At 36.4% G+C, this 24,519-nt stretch overlaps 1 protein-coding gene across 8 annotated transcripts in view; it reads left to right on the top strand.

Annotated features, from left to right (window-relative positions):
* Positions 1-24,519, top strand: part of XPO1 (exportin 1) — a 40,591-nt gene that overhangs the window by 6,235 nt on the left and 9,837 nt on the right. For 6 of the 8 annotated variants that reach the window (XM_049801090.1, XM_049801088.1, XM_049801091.1 and 3 more), the window contains 12 exons: positions 2,487-2,588; positions 6,546-6,618; positions 15,040-15,101; positions 15,187-15,231; positions 15,320-15,501; positions 15,993-16,041; positions 16,126-16,245; positions 16,349-16,477; positions 18,020-18,178; positions 20,968-21,165; positions 21,842-21,980; positions 23,925-24,106. In XM_049801090.1, coding sequence (XP_049657047.1) covers positions 2,487-2,588; positions 6,546-6,618; positions 15,040-15,101; positions 15,187-15,231; positions 15,320-15,501; positions 15,993-16,041; positions 16,126-16,245; positions 16,349-16,477; positions 18,020-18,178; positions 20,968-21,165; positions 21,842-21,980; positions 23,925-24,106 — 1,440 coding nt within the window. Of the gene's footprint in view, positions 1-2,486; positions 2,589-2,865; positions 3,647-3,807; positions 3,872-6,545; positions 6,619-15,039; positions 15,102-15,186; positions 15,232-15,319; positions 15,502-15,992; positions 16,042-16,125; positions 16,246-16,348; positions 16,478-18,019; positions 18,179-20,967; positions 21,166-21,841; positions 21,981-23,924; positions 24,107-24,519 lie in introns of those variants that run through there. The other 2 variants (XM_049801095.1, XM_049801094.1) reach the window with 2 other exon arrangements.

Here is a 24,519-nt window from a genome sequence, read left to right as displayed (position 1 = left end):
CATTGTTCTGGTATCATGAGAAGTTGCTTCACTTAAAACAGCTGGGTATAGTCTCTGATATTTAGAAAATTAATGCAATAAGCAAAATTCAAGAGGTGGCACTTAACTGGCAAAAGTGAATTATGATATAAACTTATTTTAAATACATGTACTAATATATGTCACTTCAATGAAAATCTGGTTTGCTAGTTCAGTAAGTTTCCAAAGGTGGAAATGTATTTCAGTGAGTCTGTGAGCTCTTACCTCTTCCAAGGAGTTCAAAAGTTCCTGTGGGGAAAAAATGCTTCTCTGTGGAGCCTGAGAGCTCAAATCATGACTTAAAGGGTGACAGGAATAATAGAAGTGGAGGAAAGTAAATATTAAAATTGGGAGATTAACAATGGTTTGACTAGAATAGGGTTAGGGTAATGTTAGGGTAGAAAAGGTTTAGAATGCAGCCTGGATGGCCCATGCTGAACTTGCTTTCAGATTCACCTGTCTCCTCCTCCTGCTTAATTCTTACCTCTGCTTGCAAAACTCTTACCTGCTAATCTGTATTAGGCAAGAAAGAAGCTCTTTTCTGTCCTAGACTTTTGCGTTTTTTTCTGTTCTTAACTTTTTTGGGGGTATACTTCTTTGAAAAGAATGTCCCCAACCCCACCCCAGTGCAACACATGACTAAGGAGACTTCAGACAACTCAATAGACAGACAACTCATAGGCGTTTACCTGGACTCATCCCAGACTCTTAATTCCTTTGGTCTGTTAGAGCTTCACATGTCCAGAAGGATTATTTGCTAACTGATTTTATTTTTGGTAGCAACAACACAGTGAGGCTTTGATCTTGATTAAGCATTACTGTTAAATTTATACTGTTTTTATGAAACTACAGGAATTGATGTCCAGAAAAGGGGTTAGCGGGTATGAGAGCAAAGTTTCCAGTGCTTGGGAGAAGGATATTGAGCATCTGTATTTTGTTGGTGTTGAAATTTGATCCTGTGATATGTCACCAGTATTAGAAGCACTAAGGAGGCCAGTATAAAAACACACCCAGGTTGAACCTGGAAGTAATACAGCTATTCTTTCCCTCTTAGACTAAACTGCATCAAAACTGTTGATTTTTTTTTTTTTTTTTTAAGCTCTGATGTCATACTGTGAGAATATGGTTGTACTCCTTTTGGACTTAAAAGGAGTATTTGTGTGGTACTTCTCTATATCAAATCTACAGGGACTTGCTAGTCAAAGTCGGCATCAGACTGGGAATTGCTCCACTGTGCTCAATTACATTAAGTAGGGATGCGGGTATTGTACAGATACTTTAGATATCCTTGCTTTTTAGTGTTCTAGCTTTCAATTTTAATTTGGTAAATCCCATGCCCACTTTGTCTGTTTCTCACATTATATGTATATAGATTTTGGGTCTTGATGGGGTTTCTGTCTTACTGAGAATACATGTTTTCTTATACCAGTTGATCACTAGCTTAAGTGTGTTCTTGTAGCAAACTAGAAATCTGCATAGGTGTAGTAAGTGCTAACTGCTGAAGTTAATCCTAAAGTAAAGCTTTAATTGCTTTGTAATTCCATTGAATTGGTTCTATGGTGCAGTGAAGGAATGAACTAAGTTCTGTTAATTGTGATGTAATATGTTCGTCTTGTTGGTAAGACAGTGGCTGAAGCTTGTAGGTGATATAATTTCCAGCAAGATTTGTCAGTACGCTGCATTTTTGGAAACGGTTAACATCATTAGGCTCCCTAAAAAAAAAAAGCTTATGGACATCCAGGCTTTTGAAAAGGATAGCTAAAATGAATTCAGTTATTTCAGTGTGTAATTACTTCAGATGGGGTTTTGCAAATTACTGAAACGATAGTATCTAAGTACAATAATTGGTAGTGTTAGTTCCAAGGAAGAACAAACCTTTAGCATGACCAACTACCCCTGCCCCCCATCAGTTTTATTATTGTTCTGTAAGCTGTTAGATACATGAAGGGATTCCTCAGAAGTAGGGACTGGAGACCTCTAATACTCTGCTCTGTGGTTCTTCAAAATAAAATTAGTGGTTCCTACATTAACAACTTGGCAGCATGATACAGTACTTAAAGCTGGCATTTTATATGAACGCTTCCAGTAGAGCTAGAAATTTTGGGGTGCCTTTGAGTAAAATTTTACCTAGATTACTTTCTTGAAAGGGAGAAAACTTCATTCCCTAGTATGTTTTCCCTATAATGTGTCCTGTTCTCATGTGTTCACTGCTGGTCTAGATGAATCATTCAGTATGGAAGAGTGGAAGTAGGTAAATGACTGTCTTGCATCAATGCATTGTTGGGGTTTGGTTGTTACTAAACTTTAATAGTCACACAGAAGGAGGCTTAAAGGTCTTGTTGCTCTTGATTGAGTTCTGCCTAAATCTTGGATAAGTGATTTAAAGATGTGTTGTATATTAATGTCTTCACTGACAGTATATAATTTCTTAAATAATCTAATACTTTTTTTATCAAACTTGCTTTTAGCAAAGAATGGCACAGGAAGTCTTGACTCACTTAAAAGAACACCCTGATGCGTGGACAAGAGTTGATACTATTCTGGAGTTCTCTCAGAACATGAATACCAAAGTAAGCAAATTAACTTTTATTTATTTGGTTTTCCTCTTTCTTCCATTCATAAACTTTGAGGAAGGTATCTCATTTTTAGCCATAGACTTTATTGATTCAAATCACTTTTTTTATTGTCTTGTTCCCAAAGTTGGCTTTAAACAAGAACTGTAAATGGACAAAATATTTAAACCTCCTTTTACATTGACAAGAGTTTCTTTCTCCCCCCTCCCCCCTTTTTTTTTTTTATTTTACAAGGAAGAACTAAATTGGAAACACGGGGTTTTTTTTTTTCAAGGCACATACAAGCATAACGCCAATTCCAAAGATTGGTGTGTGTCTGTATACATCTGAGTAATGAAAGGTCTCGTAGAGCCACATTTTGTCCTTGGGTAAGTGCTTGGCTGTTTTTGATCATGAGAGCCATGTGCACGTAACTGAGGAGAGAATTTGTCCCTAAGTGTTTTAAAGACAAAATAGAAACGTTATTAGGCCAAGATTTTGAGCAATCAATGAAAGTTAAGCACCCCAAACTCTTCGTAGTATGAGATTAGTCTTTACTAATATGCAGAACACATTTGCTTTGTACTGCTGTTTTAAATCCATCCATCATGGTAGAGACTAAAAGGGGCAGCATTCAGTTTTTTCTACAATTTTAAATGCTTTACCTAAGACTTCTGAAGTTTGAACTGAAAAGTTGATCGAAATGTGTTTTCACTGTCTTAAGTTTGATGATTATTATCTCAAATAACTGACATGCATGTTTTTCTGCTTGATACACACTGTGTTCGAACAGAAAATAATCGTGTTTGGATGGTTTCTGAAATCAGGCGGTATTCATGAAACAGTTCCATTTTTTTCATTGCTTTCTGAAGTTTAGGGGAAAACAGTTTAAAGAACTTCCTCAAAGTGCTAACCTTTAAGTAACAGTGTTTGCCTGTTTGCTTGCCTGGTAAACTTTGCTTTTTATACTGACAGACATTACTAATGTTTAAGTTGATTTATCAACAGTATTTTTAAAAACTCAAATTTGTCTTGTGAAAAATGAGATGATTAGAGGAACAGAAAGAAAGCAACAGGTAAAGAATTCTTCAATTTACATAAATTGCAAATTATTTGGTGCTAAATTTATGCACTATGACATTTGGCTTTTATGCAATCATATTTTTTCTTTAATTAAAGCTGTTAACACTACCTGATATTAATCATAATGTTCCATTATGTTGATTGCTTGTAATAGGAAGAAAAGGGGTGTCTTCCTGTGCAACTGACACAGCTAGGCTTTGACGGCAGGCCTCCACAAGGTCTACCCTTTTGATTCCCTTTAACTGAATTCTGTTCATCAATTGTTTTTGTTTCTTGGGAGGTGGGAGGGAAAGGGATTCGGTGCATAGAATAAGCAATAATAAGGGTACCATAGAAATTTCTACCATAGGGATCATTTCATACTTCTTTTCAGTCTTTGCTGTTACCTGTCCCCCATCTTCATAACTGGGCTGTGAATCGCTATTAGACAATTAGAAATAAGCAAACCAAGAGCAAATGAATTTTGAAAGACTTCTATTTTAGGCGCAGTTTAAATGTGTTTGCATGTACTGTTGCAATAGTTGATTAAAAAAATACGCTTCTGATAGTTCAAATGGCAAAACTTGTAATTGGTGTCAGTGACTTTTGAGGGGGGCTTGGTGTATCACGTTATCAGGGAAATACCAAAAATTAGAACTGTCAAATCAAATGAAGCTTAAAAACAAAATAAAAGCCCCTGAAAGCCCGTTGCAGAGTCTTCAGGCAGGCTGATGAAGCCTTCAAACCTGGTATGGCAAGAAGCATGTGTAGGTGAAGTTTGTATACAGTGATTTTATTACTGCTGCCATTTTGTTTCATGTGTGAGTATTAGGATAAATGAATATTGCTAATACTGAGGAAGAGATAAACAAGACACTAGCAGAGGGCAGAATTAGTCACATATGTACAAAGGAATAAGTAGAAACCTAGACAGCATGAACTGCTTCACAGTTCAAGGTAGATGAATCTGGATTAGATATTTGAGCAGATAAGGAGGGGATAGGTGTGGCAGATTGCTAGCTGTGTTGGTCCTTTCTTTGACTTGGAGAAAATCCTAAGTGGTGGAAAAAAAGACCATAAAGATGAGGTTTGTCCTTAGCTTATGTCAGGATTTTCAGTTTGGTTTGGTCATCTAGTGCCTTTGTAAAATGAAACTAGACTTTTGCCCTTCTGGTCTTAGCTAAATAAGTTGACTTGTGGAGAAAAGTTTGGTAGCAAAACTAATGGTTTTGGTTAGCTGTTACCTGAAAGGGCTATTATGTGTGCCTGTAGAATTTAGAAATTTAACTAGAGTTTCAATATGCTTCAGGAAAGGTAGCACTGTCTGATATCAATGTTCATGCTTTCAACATTCTTAGAAGCTTTTGTAAGTATGTTTTGTATTTTGAGCATGGATCAGTTGCAGATGATGTCTATAAATCTACAGCAGTGGCTGAAATCACTTCCTGTGAAGTGAAACATTTTGCTTAAGAATATTTTCATACCTTTTCCTATATGAGCATTCCCTTGATTTCATTTAGCTTTTATGTTAAGTAATTAAGTAAATTTACAAATAAATATCTAGTTGATAAATTTTTGCTGCTGATAATGAAGAAGAAAATACCCAGCCAACTTTCTGTTAATGCATAATTTTTCTTGGTACCCAAGATTTTGGAAGGTGACAGAATATTTTGTAAATGCAGGATATACATGTGAAGCTTGTGGGAACTTGGGTCAGATAAAGAAGCAAAGGGTTGTACGTTATGTTAAGATGAGAACAGCAAAAATGGTATTTTAATACAATGTAGTTTGGGACAGTCTACATTGTGGTTTTTAATTAAACTGAAGTTTATATGATCCCTTTGGTTGAAATGCTAATGATCCTACTTTGTATAACAACTAACCATTTTAAAGAGGAACTCTTATTCTCAGCCAAACTTTTAATTGTGAAAACTTGAGTTTACCTTTCAGGCATTGATGTGTGTTGTTTTTTGGTTTGTTTGTTGGTTTTTTTCCTTCTTCCTAATCCACTGCAGATAAAGTAAATGCAAAACTCCTTGTCCCCTTTTCTCTCCTGTCTATTCATGCTAATGGGGTTTTACATAAAGTTCTTCGATCGTATCATCACAAACTTCTTTCCCTGTTACTGTGAGTTGGCAGTAGGGACAAATGGGCAGAGGGACTGGCCTTACCAATTACTTGGCAAAAGTAACGGTTTTGGGTAAGAACATAGGAAGGAATTCCTGAAAGGTAAAAGGATTTCCAAGAGCTTATTCACGTTTTTATTATTCTTTGACTGAGCACAAAAGTTCATCTTTAAATAGTAGAAATAGCTGCCATATTGGGGTGGGTATTGAAAGTAAATAAACCTGTGGGTTGTCTTGCTGTTCCTAAAGTAACACACCAGTGAAGTTTGGGAAATAACTTTCTTGAGAAAGTGCAAGTGTCAGGACATGTGATGCTAAGACAAGATATTTTTTTTTCAGCTCTTAGAGGAACAATAGGAAGCTTGAGACCATCCAAGCTGCTAAATATTTTAGGAGCCTGGTTGTGTTAATACTTGAACGTATGAGCAGTCATTTATGACGCAAATTCATATCTGGCTGCTACTTTCTCTTCTCCAGATAGCCAAAAATTGTCTGCCAGAGGGCTTTTCTTTTTTTTCTTTTCTTTTTCTCCCCCCCCCCCCCCTCCCCCCCCCTCCTGGTGTGAGCATGATCAAACAGCAGGACTTAGTATAGCAAAGAATAAAACAAGAAAAAAAAATGCATGAAACCTCAGTAAATGGGTGAATAGACATATATTTAATAAAATTGTTAGTTTAATAATCTTGAAGTCTTAGATGTTAAGTGTGAATGTCTGATTGAATGAGAGTCCTGAAAGTTAGTTAGTCCTACAGTAATGTACTTACATTTTGTTCTTCTCCAATTTCAGTATTATGGACTGCAAATCTTGGAAAACGTGATAAAAACAAGATGGAAGATCCTTCCAAGGAACCAGTGTGAAGGTAGGGAGGGATTTTTCTGTTTTCCTCTTACCTTTATGTATTAAGTGATATTTAGACTGTCAGCCCCCATGTAAGTAATTTTCACCTTCAAATACAATTATGCTAGTAACTTTTTGTCGTGTAGTAAGACCATTTGTGCTTTTCTGGATGATGAAACCATGTCTTTCTCTTTCGTGGTAATGGTCTCAGTGGGGAGGTGATCACCTGAAATTCTGTAAATGTCATGGGAAGGTAAAAGGTGTGACTGATAGTTTTGAAACATCATCACTTAAGTATTATACTGACTTACAGGCCAAACTTACCTGAAGAAGTCTAACCCTAGGCAGCTTCTGAGGTTAGCTCCTGTCTTTGATGTAGAGGTTTTGATTCTTTCTACTTGGCACAGGAGACTCTCTTCAGCCTATCTGGGCTGTGTATGTAGCCCCATCAGTACATGGTCATTTTTCTGGTGGACAATGTGGTCCATCTGGTAGCATGTGTAGATTTATGTAACTTTTTGGAAATTGTAAGCAGTCATGATTATTTTAAAATAGAAACACTAAGCAAATGCATAGTTTTACCTATTAATGGTCATTCGTTCATTTAGGCAGTGAGATACTATAAAGTCTGCTGTAGTTTGTATAAGCGTATATGCAGCCTTATGGGTGTAATTGGAAGTGCAGTGTAGGGCAAACCCCAGTCTTCTGTCATTGCAAGGAATCTGGAAGTCTTAAAATAAATGCTGTGGTTTGTTTTTATTTTTTTCCCTGTCCTTCCCTTATAGATTGCAATGTGTGTTGAATTTTAGACATTAGCTGCAGTAAATGGAGGTGCTTCTGTGGTACAGGATTAGGGCTTGTTCATGTAGCTTTCTGTCAAGTCATGATAACTTGGACTTCAAAACATTAAGTACAACTACTTTAAATTCTTGACATTGAATGTTGTCACCATTTTAGACTTGGCTTTTTACTAAAAGCTGGTTCTGGAACTCATTAAAGTTATTCCAAATTTCTGTGTTCTTCTACGAGCTTTTGTTAATGTTAAGATGTGCTTTAAATTTTTACTGCCAATGCTTTAGGTTCTGAAACTATATTGATTAAAATATAATTGTAAATGTTGATGAAAACAAATATATAGTGTGACACTTCCACATTTTTCTGATGATTATTCTTCTCACCTTTCCTCCCATCCCTTCCAACTATGGGTTGACAGATAAAGTGTAGCTCTTCTTGAAAACACGAGTAAGGTTTCACATTCATTCTGCTGTTGGAAACAGACTTGCAGGTATCTATGGAACAGCTTCAACTAAGGCTCGGACACAACTATGTGCTTTTGAGAAACTAAGGGAGCACCCTGAAGTTAAGTCTTCTGTGTGCTCCTAATAATTAGAGTATATCAGCTTACATATTTTTACATTCCTGACTATAAGCACTTAGTTTCAGCATTTGGAAGTTGTTCTAAAGTCTTTTTGGCTGTGGGAGCAGAGCAGGAAGAAAGTAAGGAGTCAGTAATTTGAAGCAGTTACTCAGCTTACTGCTGCCCACTGGTGAAGGGAGGTGTAGTAGAACATGAAATGCCACAGAGGTAGACTTGATAGTTTGGAACTGGACAGGTCCCAAATATGGATTATAATTCAGTAATTGTAAGTCCTAAAAAGACACTCTCTTAATGCATAGAAAAGATGAGAAATAGTGGTGGTAGGATGAGGTGGCTGGCTGTGCTTTGGGTCATGTTATCTCATCTGTTCTTGAGGTGCCAAGATAACACTGGATACATGGCTTAAATGAATTGTGGATCTGATATATTTGAGTTGGTGTTTTAGATTTTTGTTACTTCACTGTTTGCAGGCATGGTAGTACAGTTTGACTGGTTCCTGTCGCCAGAGAAGATCCAATGACTATAGCTCGATGCATTACAATGCAAAATAAAGTTACTGTCTGTAGTTGTGCAATCAGCTTTAAGTATTCTGTTCTTATTTTTCCTGACTTTCGTACTTCTGAAGACTCCACAGGAAAAAAAAAATAATCCTTCATCCGAACAAATGTGTATCTTCAGTTCAACCTTCTAAAATATTTTCCCTTTCACAGAGCCAAACTAAAATTGTGAAATTGATTTTTATCCTCACATTTTGGGGGAATTGAGTTGGCTTTTACTTGTCTGGTTTCTGATGTACATCAATAGAAGAGGAACCAAATATATTTAGTGTGCTGTTGCATTTGATCCATCTTGGTCTCAATGGTGTAGGAGGGAGAATCAGTATTTCATCTTGAGACCAGTTTCACCTGGTCTGTGGTGGTGGTTGGTTTTTTATTTTTTTGGCTGATGATACTGGCTGGAACAAAAGAAGTGCTCCAGAGCTCGCTCAGATGGTTTGATTACCTGGGAGATAATAAGACTGGTTAAACTGAGTTTTCCTTGATTCTGACTCTGGTCATTCCTTTAATTGACAGGATTTTTCTGTTTGAAGCGTAACTAGTAAAATACGGGTGCAGCAAACTGAAACTCAATGTAACAAAGTAATGCTTAGTGACAAAGCAATTCATGCACGTTATAAATCAGTTAATTTTACCGTAAGTCTTACTTTATAAAACTTAATGTGTCTATTTTGATTTGTGTAGTAAATACAATAGCAGTGCTTAAGACCTGCATTGAGCTGTTGGTGAATGAAAAAGTTTTTGAAACAACCTCCCTGAATATTCTTGCAGAAATAAGATGTCAGTAATTACATAGCCTGAACTGTAACCTTTTTTTGAGTGTTCCATGCCCTCCCCCCTCGCCCCCAGCTGTATGTCAAGTTGTACATCAGAATGACTTGTTGGTCCTTGAGTTTAGCCAGGGTTTTATTATTACTTCTATCTGAATGCTGGGAGGTTTTAACTTCCAGCCTGGAAGTGCAAATGCAAGTAGGAAAATGTTTTCTTCAGATGTGTTCTTTAGACTTCAAACTCATGTATTCTTAAGTTTGCTTTTATTTTAAAATAGCTTTTAGTCTTGAGCTCTTCTGGCCCTGGTACCTTTTAACTTGCAAAAAGTTTTTTGCTTCCTTGGGTGTCATTGATTTTGAAAGTTGAGGATTGTAAGCACTTTTGGAGGGTTCATCTGTATCTTCCCATAATGCTAAAACAGGAATTGGGAAAAGCAATCAATTTACATTTCTAAAATACCGATGTGATTACCCTGCTTTTTCTTGTTCTTGATTTTTTTGGTTGTTTGCTTTTGGAGTTAGTAGTTTGAACCAATTGATTATTTAGACAAAAGTGGAATTTATGGAGCACAGAACTGGTAAAATTCAGTTAAATCAGATTCCTGGCTTGCATGTTCAGCCTTGACACATGTTTAGTCATAGAGCATAGCAATGGGTTAAACTTGCTCTTTATAGTGTGTTTAGTCCTTAAGAGAATGCTTTGGATTGCTCTTACATGTATACAAATGATGTAATATGGTTTTCATTCAGACCTTGCTGAGACTGCTTTAGTGAAAGGTGGATGGCATGTTCCATAACACCCCATACAGTGTTGAACTTGGCTTATTTCCAGAGTATTGCACTATCATTCTCAAGTAAAAGTTCTCAGTTTATTGAGGTGATACTAAATTGCTTTAAACTCTGATAATCTGTAGAGTTGATTATTTAATAATACTTATAAAGGATGTAATTTGATTAAAGTGCTATGGTCTCAATAGGATTTTCTCTTACAGTGTGAAAACCTGCCTAGAAATAAAGGCTTCTTGGTCTTCCAATTCAGTGATACGTTTCATTAATTCTGCAATATGAAATGAAATTCTGTTCCTGTGAACGGAGCGAGCTTGTCTGAGTTGGAATGGATAAGTGCTTCTTCATTATGAAACCTGAATTGCTTGTACAACTTTTCTCATTTTGACATTGATGAAAAAAGTGTTCAGAGACAGATGTAGTTTAGTGGCTCACAGGAAGGTCCTGGAGTTAAGTATAAAACTTCTGATGTAGTGGAAGCTCCTGTAGAAGAGATTTTTCTGTGGGGTGATCAGATATTTTAATGCAAATTTCTGGCCTGCTTCATGAAGAGATGTTTTTGATTCTCTGTAATGAAGGGGCAATGAGCTACATGGCACTTTGGGGTGGGGGGGAGAGACAAGCTCTATGCCCTTTTTAAGAATTTCCATGATTCCCCCCCCCCCCCCCCCCCCCCCCCCCTGTTGAAAAGTAAATAGATATTTGATTGATTGGGTTCACCACTAATGGGGAAAGGTGATTTGTGGGGCAATACTGGAAAGAATTGTTTTGTGAGGCTAAAAATAAGATTGTATTTTGACCACATTTTGGGACTAAAACAGTTTAATGTAAGTGTGTATGCATACAAACATGCCTAGAGGGGACAAGTCAGCTTTAGGATTTGAATTTTTACTTTTGGTTGCAAAGTGATGTTAATTTGCTGAGTTACATTGTCGACCTGCTGCATTTATGCCTCTTACTCTTTAATAATAGCGTAGAATTTGTTAATTTTAGTAAACTAGTGCAAACTCACATCTGCAGCACCAGCTAGAATAATTCTCAACACTTGTTAAATGTTTGTGGTCTGGAACTGCATAAAAAGATGTGCTGGTATGTCTTAAGTACAAGAAGTGGTTTTGTCTACAGGTATGCCCTTGCTGACTATGTGTTAATGGTAACATGCTGTATTTGGTCAGGAAAGGAACTCTTCTGAGCTCAGGTTACACAGAGATGTAACTGCTTCTAAAAGCACATCCAAAGATTAAACTGTAGGATATTTCACACTTCTCCAGTTTAGACTGCAGAATTTACTAAAGTTGGATGATATGATGTTCCTCACTGTCCCAATTCAGCTCTAACCATTTCATAGCTTGGGTCACCTGTGAAAATACTTTTCCTCCAGAGAGTTTTAATTTTATTGTATGTTTGCCTTCAGAGGAGCAACTTTCACATAAGGACTACAATATCTATTGTTCATCCAGAAACTTTCTAAAAGGCCTTGAATTAATGTCCTTGCTCTATCATCCTTTTTTTTTTGTACTTTGTACAAAAGTACTTCTTGTACATTGCTTACCAGAAAGTGCTAACAGTGGCACTAGTCCAGGCTTTCTGACAGTGATGATGTGTAGCCTTTCTGATAATTGGAACGTTTTGATGTTGCAGCTAGGTTGATCTACTACTGAACTGCTGTGGATAAAGGTGTTCCTCACCTGTGCAGTTTTTGATGTCTTTGAGCCAGGACTGGTGCTTCTCTGGCCATTTAGTGAACTGGTTCAGGGAGCTAAGCTGGCAGAAGATAGTTTCAAAACAGTTTTAAAACTACTGAACTTTTTTGGTAACTATTTTTCTACTAGTTAGTTCAGCCTCTGAACAAGTTCTTGAGCAGGTGCTAGGACTGCCAGTGCTGTCTCAATGAAAGCTTTGGAATGAAAAACAGGATCGGCTCCCCTTGGTCGCAGTTTGTCATGAGATCAGTGTAGTTGTCATGTCAGATGGTCCTTGAAGAATGTTACCTGTGTCCTGAGTATTGTGGTTGTTTTTTTGTTTGTTTGTTTTGTTGAAGGCCTGTTTTCTAGGAATGTCTGTCCCTTCCTGTTTGGCTCAGTGAAGGTTCTGAACTTCACAGGTGTGTTGTTGCCATCTTCAAGACTTGTTCAGCTGCTTCTGTGATTGAAGGAGACCTTCTAGGCAATGGTTGTGTGGTGTGTGTGTCCTGTGTGTGCCTCCTTAAATTAACACTTCCATTGAAGTTCTTAAAACATGCTGATTTTAGCAAACCCAGTGGACTACTACCCTTGGAACACTTTCTTGAATGTGTTCTGAAAAATGGTAATTAGCCTATATGTTGATTTTTGTCAGAGTATAAAGTTGAAATATTTTTGTTCCACTGAGAATTATCTTTCCTATGGAATGACTTATTAAGTATGGAGCAGAAACCACAGTACTTCAGTTAAAAAAGTGTAGAAAAATGTCATTTAAGCCACAAAAAGCATTAGAGAATTGGATAGCTGCTGCTTTTAAGGGATTAAGAATATGACTTTGTTCACTGGATAGAAGACTTCAGAAGCCTGCAGCATGACATGTGAAAACTAGCAAACTTTTTAGGTTGTCTTTTGAGCTGTGGTCATGGTGTTTTTTAATCTTTTTTTATTTTTTTCTTCTTCTTCAATGGAGAAGCTTTGGAGCAGAGCAGCTGTTTTCATCTGCTGATCTTGAGGCCAGATCAATGGTAGCATAGCATTCAAGTTGTAACTAAATAGCATAATACTATTGATGCAGCAAGATGGAAAATACATAGCTTTGGAGTTGGAAGTCTAAGAACAATACTCACTTTCTAATTCCTTTTTTGAAATGCAAAGAGTTGCAACAGCAAGCTTCCCTTAGTGGTTTGGCAGACAGTTATAATAGTTTAGTTTCTGGCACTGCAAACCTATTTCTATACTATTTTTGGTGTTTTCATATCTCATTTGTGAATTACTGTAATGCTTCAGCAAAGTGTGTGTTTTTTAGCTTTAAAATCCTAGGACAGGCCTATGATGCCAGACTAATGCTAGTGCTTGCTGATAACTCTTACCCAGTGACTGACAGTGATATTTATTTTGTTAATGAACATTCTTCTGGAGTAGTGTGGATTGATCCCAGTTGATAATGAATAGTTTCATTTGTAATTGGAACTACCTGTAGGACAGCTCCTGTCTAGTATGTATCTAATGGCTCAAAGTCTAGACCTAGTTTTTCCAGATTTCATGAGAATGCAATTACCAAACTGTTTCTTTTAATCCTGTTGCTCAGGCCTGAAATGCAAAAAATTTACTAATTCTGGTAAAGTCTTAGAAACGTTTTAAAATTTAGAATAGTGGCTGGGGTAAATGAACTATCTTCAACATAAGGCATTCTTATCGGTGAAGTGACAGCTTTTTCTAAAATCTTCAACGTGTTTTGTCTGCATGAGTCAGTTGACTTCTTGCTGGAGAAATGATTGAAACCAGATTTTGGGTTAATGAAGTTGAATAGCAAAACATACACCTATTCTAAAACTTCCCTATGACAAGAAGACACTTGCCCAGTGTGAAGTGTTTAATGATGTGCTCAGATTGATCATTATGTCAAAGCTATGTTGAAGTAGAACTATTACTAAATGTTCATCTAGTTTGTGACTCCAGATCCTCTGTGCATGCCTTTTCTTGGGAGTCAGATGTTTTTGTACAGAATGGTTTTAGATATGTATATTGTGATGAAAAGTCACTTGGAAAGCCATTGTCTCCATGTCTTCAATAATTGATAGGTTAACGGTGAGGAGGGAGCTGAGGATTAGGTAGGAAAAGGAAACTTTAGGCAGTATGGCTTGCTGTAGTGTTATGGCTTTTTTTTGTGGTGAAGCTGAAAACTGTAAAGTAGTTTAAAAACATTTGTAGAAGCAGCAAAACAAAACAAGTGAATTAAATACAGTCTGTGCCCCTGGTTGACAAATTGTTAATTTAAGCAAAAAAAAAAAAGGCGCAAAAGTAATAAACTAGAATTTATTAAAAGTTTTGTAATCCATAGCATCCATGTGTGCTATAAAAAGCACAGCGGTCCAAATCTAAGTGCATCGTACTATATTGGTGAATGAAGTTTTAAGTTTCGGTCTTGTAAGATTGTGCAGGAAAAACTTTGCTAAGCTCTGGCATGGTGTTTCACTTTCAAATGCTGTGCATAGGAATTCCTGAGTTTAAAATGGATCACCTGAGTAAACTGGAGCATCTCTGAACTTTTACGTACAGTGAAGGTGATGTAACAAAGTTTTCCATGCAATTCTAGCTGACTTGGCATTAAAACTGAAGTCATGCGTAGAAAGCTCTATTTATTCTTGGAGTTCACTTTTTCTTAATAAAACATTAGTCAAAGAAGATGGAGGACTCTCGTATTTTGTCTTGCCATTGTAAATATTCAGTTGAGGCAGTAAGAATATACCTGCCAACTTTGGAGTTGTTAGGTATGATCTGAAAATGCATAAAGGGAAGAAATAAATTTCACTGAGGGAGCTCTACAGCAGCATTTCTAAGTACCTATTGCAATATATGTCAGGGTCTGGACAGTGCTGGATGTTGTCTTTCCATCTTTAGCCTAATAGTGTTGTGCAGTGCTACCAATGCAATGTTTCTCAAAATTTCTTGCAGCCTTCAGTAAGCTGATAGATTGAGCTGGTGCAAATTACTACAAGTACACTCTAATCCTTAGTCTGTTTGTTTTATTGAAATAGCTTAAGCGTAAAGCCATTTTGTATATGTGAAATACCCTCTTGCAGAATTGATACAAAGGTGGATTTTTTTCCGTATAGCACACAAGTCAAGAGGGAAGCTCACTGACACATGTGCGCATGTTCCTTAGAGGTGTTTCTTTTTAAAAACATGAAGAATTTGAACTCAAAAGTATTTATTGCTACATTTGTGGTATCTGGCATAGTTGAAAATAAATTCCTGACTCTTCTGCAGGTATTAAAAAATATGTTGTCGGCCTAATTATCAAGACCTCATCTGATCCAACATGTGTAGAAGTAAGTGAATTCTTTTGAGGGGAGGAAGAGGGAGGGGAATATTATGCATAACCTGACTCTTCTCTTTTTTTCCCCTCTTCTCCAGAAAGAGAAAGTGTATATTGGGAAACTGAATATGATTCTTGTTCAGGTAAGCTAAAGTTCATAAAGTTTTAAATCTTATTATAATGTCTTTGGGTTTGCATATGTATCTAACATATGGATGCTTCACTTTTCAGATACTGAAACAGGAATGGCCAAAGCACTGGCCAACTTTTATAAGTGATATTGTGGGCGCAAGCAGGACTAGTGAAAGCCTCTGTCAGAACAATATGGTGATCCTTAAACTACTGAGTGAAGAAGTGTTTGATTTTTCCAGTGGCCAGATTACTCAAGTGAAAGCTAAGCATTTGAAAGACAGGCAAGTATATATATATATTTAAATCTTTATAAATAGGGTAGACTTTGTGCTTGCTGCTAAATGGTTGCTCTCACTTTGAGCTTTTGAGTGAACGCCTACAGCTGTCTGATTTGATTTCTGAGACTGAGTGGGTTACTGATTTTTCTTTAAAGCAGTACTGTTAGGTGATAACAAACTTGCTTTGTACATACAGATATTTCTACCTTATTGCAAGTAGCATCTGCTGACTGATGGTTCCTACACTTTTAACAGAGCATTCAGGATTGCTTGTATTTCTAAGCTAGAATTTGCAGGCACAGGCTTCAAGGTACTTCAAAATACGCATTGCTACCATGAAAATGGGTAAAAGCCAGGTGGCTTGTGAATGCCCCCATGGACATAGGTCTTCAGGACATGTTCTATAGGCATAGATGTTTTGATTAAAGTAGATAGGATTGTATATGGAATGTGGAAATGCTTAATTTTTTATTTGTTTGTTTGGTTTTTTTTAGCATGTGCAATGAATTCTCTCAGATATTTCAACTGTGTCAGTTTGTGATGGTAAGTTTTATTTCTTTAATCATGTTTTTAAAAATTCTCCCCAGTGTGTCTAACAATGTCATAAACACTAATGGTCCTTTACAGGAAAATTCCCAAAATGCTCCCTTAGTTCATGCAACTTTGGAAACTTTGCTACGATTTCTGAACTGGATTCCCCTGGGATACATATTTGAGACCAAGTTAATCAGCACACTAATATACAAGGTACTCATGCAAAAATTGACAGCTCTTAAATTTAAACATAAGTTGCAAAAAAGCTTAGTGTGCAACGCTCTTGTAATACTCTTTTTTTTTTTCTTCTCAATAGTTCTTAAATGTTCCCATGTTTCGAAATGTCTCTTTGAAGTGCCTCACAGAGATTGCAGGTGTCAGTGTAAGCCAGTATGAAGAACAGTTTGTAACACTTTTTACACTGACCATGATGCAGTTAAAACAGGTAATGTTTTTTATAATCTGTCTCTTCTGACAGTTTCATTTTGCAGAATCAGTTTCTGTAGAACCTAGTTCAGTTTACAAATTTATTTTCATTATAGAGCTCTTGATAGGACAAATACTGTTCTTCAGTGGTATTTATGGCTTTATGAGAAGATGCTAAATGTATTTTTCTGACTCTAGATGACAGCTGTTTTTCTGTTGCATTGATTTGTTTTGATTAATTTGAGAGGTGTTTTGAGCACTTGGGTTGTCTGATGCAGAAAGTTGAGAGAGATGCAACAAAATATGTACTGCATGACTCGTAAGACCTAAGCCAACCTAACTTCTGCAAGTTGGTATTTAATTTTTGAAACTGACAGAAAGGTTTGTCTCATAAAGCCCTGCTTTTAATTTATGTGCTTTGATTCCCCTCTGAACAGTTCAGGTTCAGATACATGAGTTTGCAGCTTTCCTCATTGTATTGCATCTTAAGTGGACAGTTGAAGGTTTTTTGACAGTTTTTTTCCTCTGTTTGCAATGTTGGTCCATCTTGGAGGTTCTTTAGAACAGGCATGCTTCTTCTAACGCCCTCTTATCCCCTCAGCTTCATTGGAGCTATAGGATTTTTATTTAGTTATAGTTAAAGGCAGATTTTTGCACACACCAAAGTTATTTTGTGTAGCTGAATGTTACTTAGTTTTTACAGATGATGCTCTTGATTCTAACTGCCAATACATCTGGCCTAAGTTTTCCCTCAAAACATCAGTTGAATGCCAGGTTGGGTATTTGGCATGCTTTGTAACCTGCAGGTTTTTAGCGTGACTGGTGCATATGAATTTGATGCAAAATGTTGCATGTATTGCAAATATTTGACACTCTTAACTTTGTAAAATGAAGTTGGAGAACAATAAAAACCACGCAAAAGCTAGCAGCAGCAAAAGTGTTAAAACTTTATTCTCTCTGTTCTATAGCTTAATAGTGTTGACATTAAAGAATGTAGTTCACTACTTGATGACAATGTTGAAAAGGTTTTATGTGTATAACGATAGAATTTAAAAGCCAGTGCATCTCTTAAGAGGTGCCAGAGATCTCTACAATATTACTGAAAAACATGTTCCACTATCCTTCAGAGTCTTCCTTGCTAATTTCTAAATATTATGGAGGAGGTCTTTCATGTTATTTTAACATTATGATGATGTAACGTTTTGAAACTTAATGTTACTAGGGTCAGGGTAACAAACACATTTTTGGAACATCTTTGCCGGATGCCAATTGGAAATGTCTGTGGTTTGCTTACAGCTGCTGTTACAAGGGGTGGAAAAAGGTTTAGTTCATCAGAACTTCTGTGTCTGTTTGCATTTTCACCTTACTGTCCATGTTGGGATGAAGCAAGAAATAAAGGAGCTGTTAAGACTTTTTTGTAAGAAAGCTCTGTAAAGATGGCATGCCATGAAAAGCAGAAGGGCTTTTCTTGCCAGAAGAGCAAAATATTTGTTAATATACAGTAGTTGTACTTCTCTATAAAAAGAGAAATTCTTTATTGTGTCTGTGTTCTATTTATTAGATGCTTCCTTTAAATACCAATATCCGACTTGCGTACTCAAATGGAAAAGATGATGAACAGAACTTCATTCAGAATCTCAGTTTGTTTCTCTGCACGTTCCTTAAGGAACATGGCCAACTTATAGAAAAAAGATTAAATCTGAGGGAAACATTAATGGAGGTAAGTTGCTCAGTTTATCCAGTTTAAAAATGTGGCAAGTGTATTCTCATACTCAGAGTGTGATATTAATACAATCCTTAGATCATTGTACTTAAAGTGGGTAAAAGAAAAAATAAATCCTATTTCCTTCACATAATTAATAATCACATGAATACAAAAAACATTTCAAAATTTTTGTTTTCTAGTATGCTTCAATGGCATTGTATTTTCAGTGATCCTATACTAATACAGTGTCTGAAGACATAAGTCTCTGTCTCCCTCTTCTTCCTCATTCGTCGTTGAAAGCGTTAAATACTGCTTTAAAATAAATTAATATATTCTTTTTTCATGGGTCTTTACATACTGTATTTTCTGTTTAGCACTCATAGAGAAGGTGTTGCTATGACTTTGATCAGTCTGTGTGAAGCAGCTCAGTTATATTTTTATTCAGCATCCAAAGCTGGTTTCCAGGGTACAGCGCGTGTTGTAGTTCAGCACTTCCATCCTGGTGTAGCTTCTTGCCTAATTTGCCATTTTCCAAAGTTTAACTGGAAGGCTTTAAATAGAATCCTCAAGGATGATACTCTGTTTCTGTGTAATAAAGCCCATGTATGCCAGTAATGCTTAATGGCAGAGCTCTACCAAATGATTATGCCTGCTTTACTGTAGTTTTACTGGTCTTGGAGGAGGACCTACAGGCCTCAATTATCAGCTACCTTACAGCCATTGCTGAGAAAAAGATTTACAGTTGTCCTTCCCCTCTGCTTGTTCCCTTCATTTCTTGGAGACTGCTGCATTCTTCTTGATTTTGACAGTGAGGTGTAACTTCACTGTCAAAACCACTGGGATCTGTGGAAATTATTTGAAATTCAGCTAAGAATGAAGGGTTGGAAAAGCTTAAATTCTAGATGACTACTGAACACGCAAGGTACTATCTCATACTGTAGTGGGGCCAGATCACAAAATTGGGGGTTTTCAGTTGTGTTTTTTCATTTGAATAAAAATTTTGCTGAGGGTGAGCTGTTCTGTGGTGACTTTTTTGCTAGCTCCCTCTCACTGCTGAGCTCCAAGGGGATGAAACTGGCTCCATAGCCCCTTGAAGCACCACTTCCTGTGCCCAGAATCAAGCCCTGTGCAGGTATGGAGGTGATAGGGTGAGGAACTGCCCTGAGACAGAGGTAGAAAATCAGTACCACAGTTTAAACCTGGAGACCAGGTTCCATTGGGAGGGTGAAGTACATCTTGCAGGTGGATTAGCTGTAATCTAATGTGTCCATCTGAATTCTAGACCTTTTTCCAGCTAGTATTCTCAACACATTTCTTCTGGAGATAGCCTTCTACAAAAAATTATATTAATAAGTTGGTTGCAAGTACCAAATTGTAGCTCATTTAGAAGATGGACTAAGAGGAGTATCACTTCTTTATTTTAAAAAAACAACTGTCAACAGTGCCCAAATAATTCCTGAACTTGCAAGTTGTAAGCTTTCAAAATAACCATGAATCAGGGGAGCACAGCTCAAGCCTATGTTGAGGCTTTATTACGGAGAGCTGTGTAAAAGGCTGAAGCTGTTGCATGTCCTGTGCAATTGTGTGTAAGTTGAAGTGCAGTTTTTAGGTATTGGCCTCCTCTCTTGTCCGGTGTGAATAACTATGTTAAATTCTTTAAAACTGACATCTACAACTCAATTCTGAATGACTTTGTTGTATACTATGTTGAAATGTTTCACAAAGTTCTTAGGCTGGCCTCAAATGCTTGCAAATTTCACTTTTGTAAGTTGCAGTGTAATGGAATGTTGTTACATGGTTAATTTAAAAAGTTCTATGTCATTCTAACCTGTTTATTCCTGCATTTTGGATGTATCAGATCTTCTGAAATGGTTGCACAGATTTGTTGGAGCAGTGTAGACTAGTGAAAGAAGCTACAGAAATTACTCCAAGTGAAATTACCAAGAAAAAATGATCTGTGTTCCCTTAAAGCATTTACACTTGATAGAAATGTAGATAGAATGATGTGTTTTGAATCCCTCTTTTGATGTACATACAGATGCTGAATCAGGTCTTTACTATCTAAAATGCTGTGAATACTACCTAAGCTATGAAAATGTCTTCAGATTTTATTGTTTCATTCTGTTCACTGGAGGGCTATTGCTTTGATATCTTTCACCAGAGGACTGAAAACATAAGCTAGGCAAAAAATGTTTGGGTATGTAGTTCTAATTTTTATGGTTGGTATCTCAGTCTGTCAGAATTGCATCAGTGGCCTTCCCTTCTCAGTCTGCTGTGGCTGTTCTGTCAGCAAAAAAATGGAAAATGTTCTTGGTAGATGGCTTCTGTGGAAAGCAAGTGAGGAGTATGGCTTTGATGGTTGCCTTCAGTTCTTCAGGGTATAAAGATCCAGGACAAAGTAGCAGTAATAGTCTTGAGAACAGCAGTCATTGAAACTAGCTGTTGAGGGTTTTCGAGGCTTTAAAACAAAATGACTTGCAGATGCTCTAGAGGCTGTGAGTTTGATAATTTACAAATAGGCTGATTTGGCTATGGTAATTTTTAAGATGTCTTTAGGCTACTTCTAGATTTAAGAATTGATACACACTTTGAAAATAGCAGTAATTGACAGGGTGCTTTGTTTTTGAGTTGCTCTGATGGTGGAAAGTCTGACTTGTGATGTCACTGCAATGTTATTGCCTCTTGTTCCAAACTTACTATGTTAATTCGGCATTTTATCAGTATTTGGATAACTGGACTTAAAGCAGTGTCATTTTATCTGCAGAAATCATTAGTAATCAGATGGTTATACCACACTTTTCCAGGCTCTTCATTATATGTTACTGGTATCAGAAGTTGAAGAAACTGAAATTTTCAAGATTTGTCTTGAATATTGGAATCATTTAGCTGCTGAGCTCTACAGGGAAAGTCCGTTTTCAACATCTGCTTCTCCGTTGCTTTCGGGAAGTCAACACTTTGATGTTCCTCCAAGGAGACAGCTTTATTTGCCAGTATTGTCCAAGGTAATCCATGTTTAAGTAAAGGTACCGTAAAGATTCAGATACCATTCCTGAATTTAGAGATACTGCTACATGTAGGGGGTGACATAAGAAAACTTTTCTTGCTTTGAGTAGTTGGTAATTGATTCAACTCTATTTAGTATGCTGCAATTGCAAAAATACTTTAAGATGACACCAGGAGATGACAGCAGTATTAATGCAGCGTTTGAGATTTTTTTTAAGATACTTATTACAAATGTAAGACTAATTTAAAAAAAACACCAAACAACAAATCTGTATTAAACTGTTTCTTTAAAGGGATAAAGGCTGGAGTGTTAGAGTTGGAAGAAAAAAAACTGTGTGTATGGAAAAAGTGGTCTTTAAAAGACCCCTAATATTACATATGCGTTTTGAAGCTCTAGAAAGTATACTTCACAGGTTGGGTTTTTTTTGTTTGGTTGGTTTTTTTAACTATTCAGTTTGTTCATGGAGAGGGAGAATCAGCAGGCTCTATTCTTAAAGGCTTTTTAACATGTCTCTGTAGAATCTTAATGTGAGCTAATCTCATGAAGTGCTGGATGTATACCCTTTATATGCGTCAGACTACCTGACCAGAGTGCTCTGGAAACATCTGTGGAGCTATGTGTCTATCTTCATGTTACAGTTTGATTCAATTTTAACTTTTCTTTGCAACATACAGGTTCGATTGCTAATGGTTAGCCGTATGGCTAAACCTGAAGAAGTCCTAGTTGTGGAAAATGATCAAGGGGAGGTAGTACGAGAATTCATGAAGGACACAGATTCCATAAACTTGTATAAAAATATGAGAGAAACATTGGGTAAGTGTACTAGCTGGCATTTTTGTGCTGTGGGTCTGTGCAGCTGCATCAGTAGCATGTATGTTATAGAATGCTAACTTATGATCTCAATTATGTGTGGGTAAAATGAACATCAGTGAGGAGTAGGACACAGACTTGAAAGGGAGGAGGCAGTGCTGGTATAAAGTTTTGTGTTTTAAGCACGTAATGCTGTATAACTTCATTAAATAGTAATACCCTACTTAATTTTTGTCTCTTGCCTTTTCCCATTGAACAACACCTTTTGATATTCCTTTACCAAAATGTTTCAGATCAGTGAAACCTTAGTTTTTTCAGAAAGCTATTAAATTGGAAGGATTTTTCTGAAGTGGACTTGTTGGTTATTCAATAGTAGTTGTAGTTTGTGTAGACCAAGCACTCCACAGCAAAAAGGATTTCTTCCTTCAATAGGTCTTCTGAATACTTCTAAAATTTTTTATAGTATTCTTAAACAAAACACACAATTCCAGCCTGAACTTAAGCTTCAAAAATCTTTTCCAGAGTTAGTGCTGATGTCTTGTAATGACCTTGCTTGAAAGTACAAAAGCTGCAATTAATTACATATTATGTAGAAAAAATTGAAACCTGTGAGTGCACTGAAGAACACCAGAATCAGTATTTCTATAGCATTTAATGTAGCAAGTATGGTTTATTTTTAGTGTGTGTATACTAGTATGCTATTATCTTTAGAAGTCTCATGTTAACTGTGGCTGTTTTATCAGAGAATTGATAGTCCCTATGTATTGTAGTGATTACTTAGGGTCTTTAGAGGTAAGAAAAAATTTTCAGAGTCCTAACTGCAACTTGAAGGAGCAGGGAAGATTAGAATTGTCACATACTTGGGACATAAACCCTTCAATACTAAATATTTTTCTATCAAATGTAAATGCTTTAAGGGAACACAGTATTTCATAACAGGTTTATGAACTAGGTGGTAGAGGGGAAAGCTGTGTGATGCAAAGTGTTTGTGGATATTTTATTCTCACATTTGTATTTCTGATGTAGGTGCAGCCAGTGTTAGATTAGTTGTTCTAATATCTTTTCATATGGAACATGAAAAAAATTTTTGATTTATTGTATTAAATGTTTAATTTATTGTATTAAAATTACTACTGTATGTCCCAAGCCTTAGTTGTATTTCTAGATACAGAATTATTTACATGGAAATGCAGATGTAGTTAGTGTTCAATTTCTGGTGTTAACTATTGCTTATAGGGTGTTATCTTTAAGATCCACTTTAAAAAATCAAGGGGGTGGGAGAATGTGGTGGAAGCTCTATTCTGTGGCACAGTAAAAAAATCTATTTCTGAATCTAGCCTTAAATTGCTTTTGACTTGCTGGGATTTAGAATTTTATATTAGAGACACTAATCCTATTAGGGGCTGATGCAAGTGTCCAATTTGTGATACTTGAATCTTGCCACCTACACTTGTTTAAGAGTACCATCTCCACTTTAATGGTAGGTTATTGCAACCAGCACACTTAATGACACCAAAATAAAGAGCAGAAGAAAATTGATTTGCTTCTTACACACTGTATAATGTCCCCCATAAGTAGCCAATCCCATATTCCCTATATCCCATGAATATATATGCCTTTTGTTAATAGTTTAACTTATCAGTCAAATCAGTAAAGTTGCTATGTGAGACATTCATTGATCCAGACTTTTCACATCACTCATGTGTGGTTTTGCTGACATCCCTTTGAGAACAAAGAGATTCTCAGTAAAATTTTTTATTCCTTTTTAAAACACAGTTTTAACAAATTTGCATTTAAATTTTTAGTTCATTCTGTTGTGAGTTCAGGAAAGAAGCATTGGACTAACCTAACAGCTTGGTTATCTTAAAACAAATTTAACTTTGCCTATGAAGTTGTGATACAGGCAATTGCTTTAAAATGTGCCTGTTCAATGTTGATGTCTTTCAGTTTATCTTACGCATCTGGATTATGCAGACACGGAACGAATTATGACTGAAAAACTTCACAATCAAGTGAATGGAACAGAATGGTCATGGAAAAATTTGAATACCCTGTGTTGGGCTATAGGCTCAATCAGTGGCGCAATGCATGAAGAAGATGAAAAAAGATTCCTTGTTACAGTAATTAAGGTATCGTTGTGCAAAACTATTAGCTCTGTTGTGCTTCATAGTTTATGCTCAAGAAACTAAGTTTACAAAATACTGCTGTATGTTCTTAGTGAGTGACCTCGTAATGGCAAGCAGGTTGATAAGAATAAATCAATGGGAAATCTTATATCCTGAATTTAAGGCTGATAAGTTCTTTAGCCATGAACAATGCATTAATCCAAATAGCATTTTTGTGGTGGAGATTTCAGGGATAAAATTTAATTTATGATGAAGTGTTTATCTTTTGGGATGCAGAAGAGATGGAAGGGGATTCCTAATGAAATAGAGTGGCCAAATAACCCACATTTTTAACTAGCTGGCACCCTGCTATTTTGCCATTTTCCAAATACTCATTGATCAAAGTGATTTTTTTGGTAAATATGTGCATAGAAAGA

This window comes from Accipiter gentilis, chromosome 5, assembly GCF_929443795.1.
Source record: "Accipiter gentilis chromosome 5, bAccGen1.1, whole genome shotgun sequence".
NCBI classification, from domain to species: domain Eukaryota; kingdom Metazoa; phylum Chordata; class Aves; order Accipitriformes; family Accipitridae; genus Astur; species Astur gentilis.
This window is presented reverse-complemented; position numbering and strand designations above follow the sequence as displayed.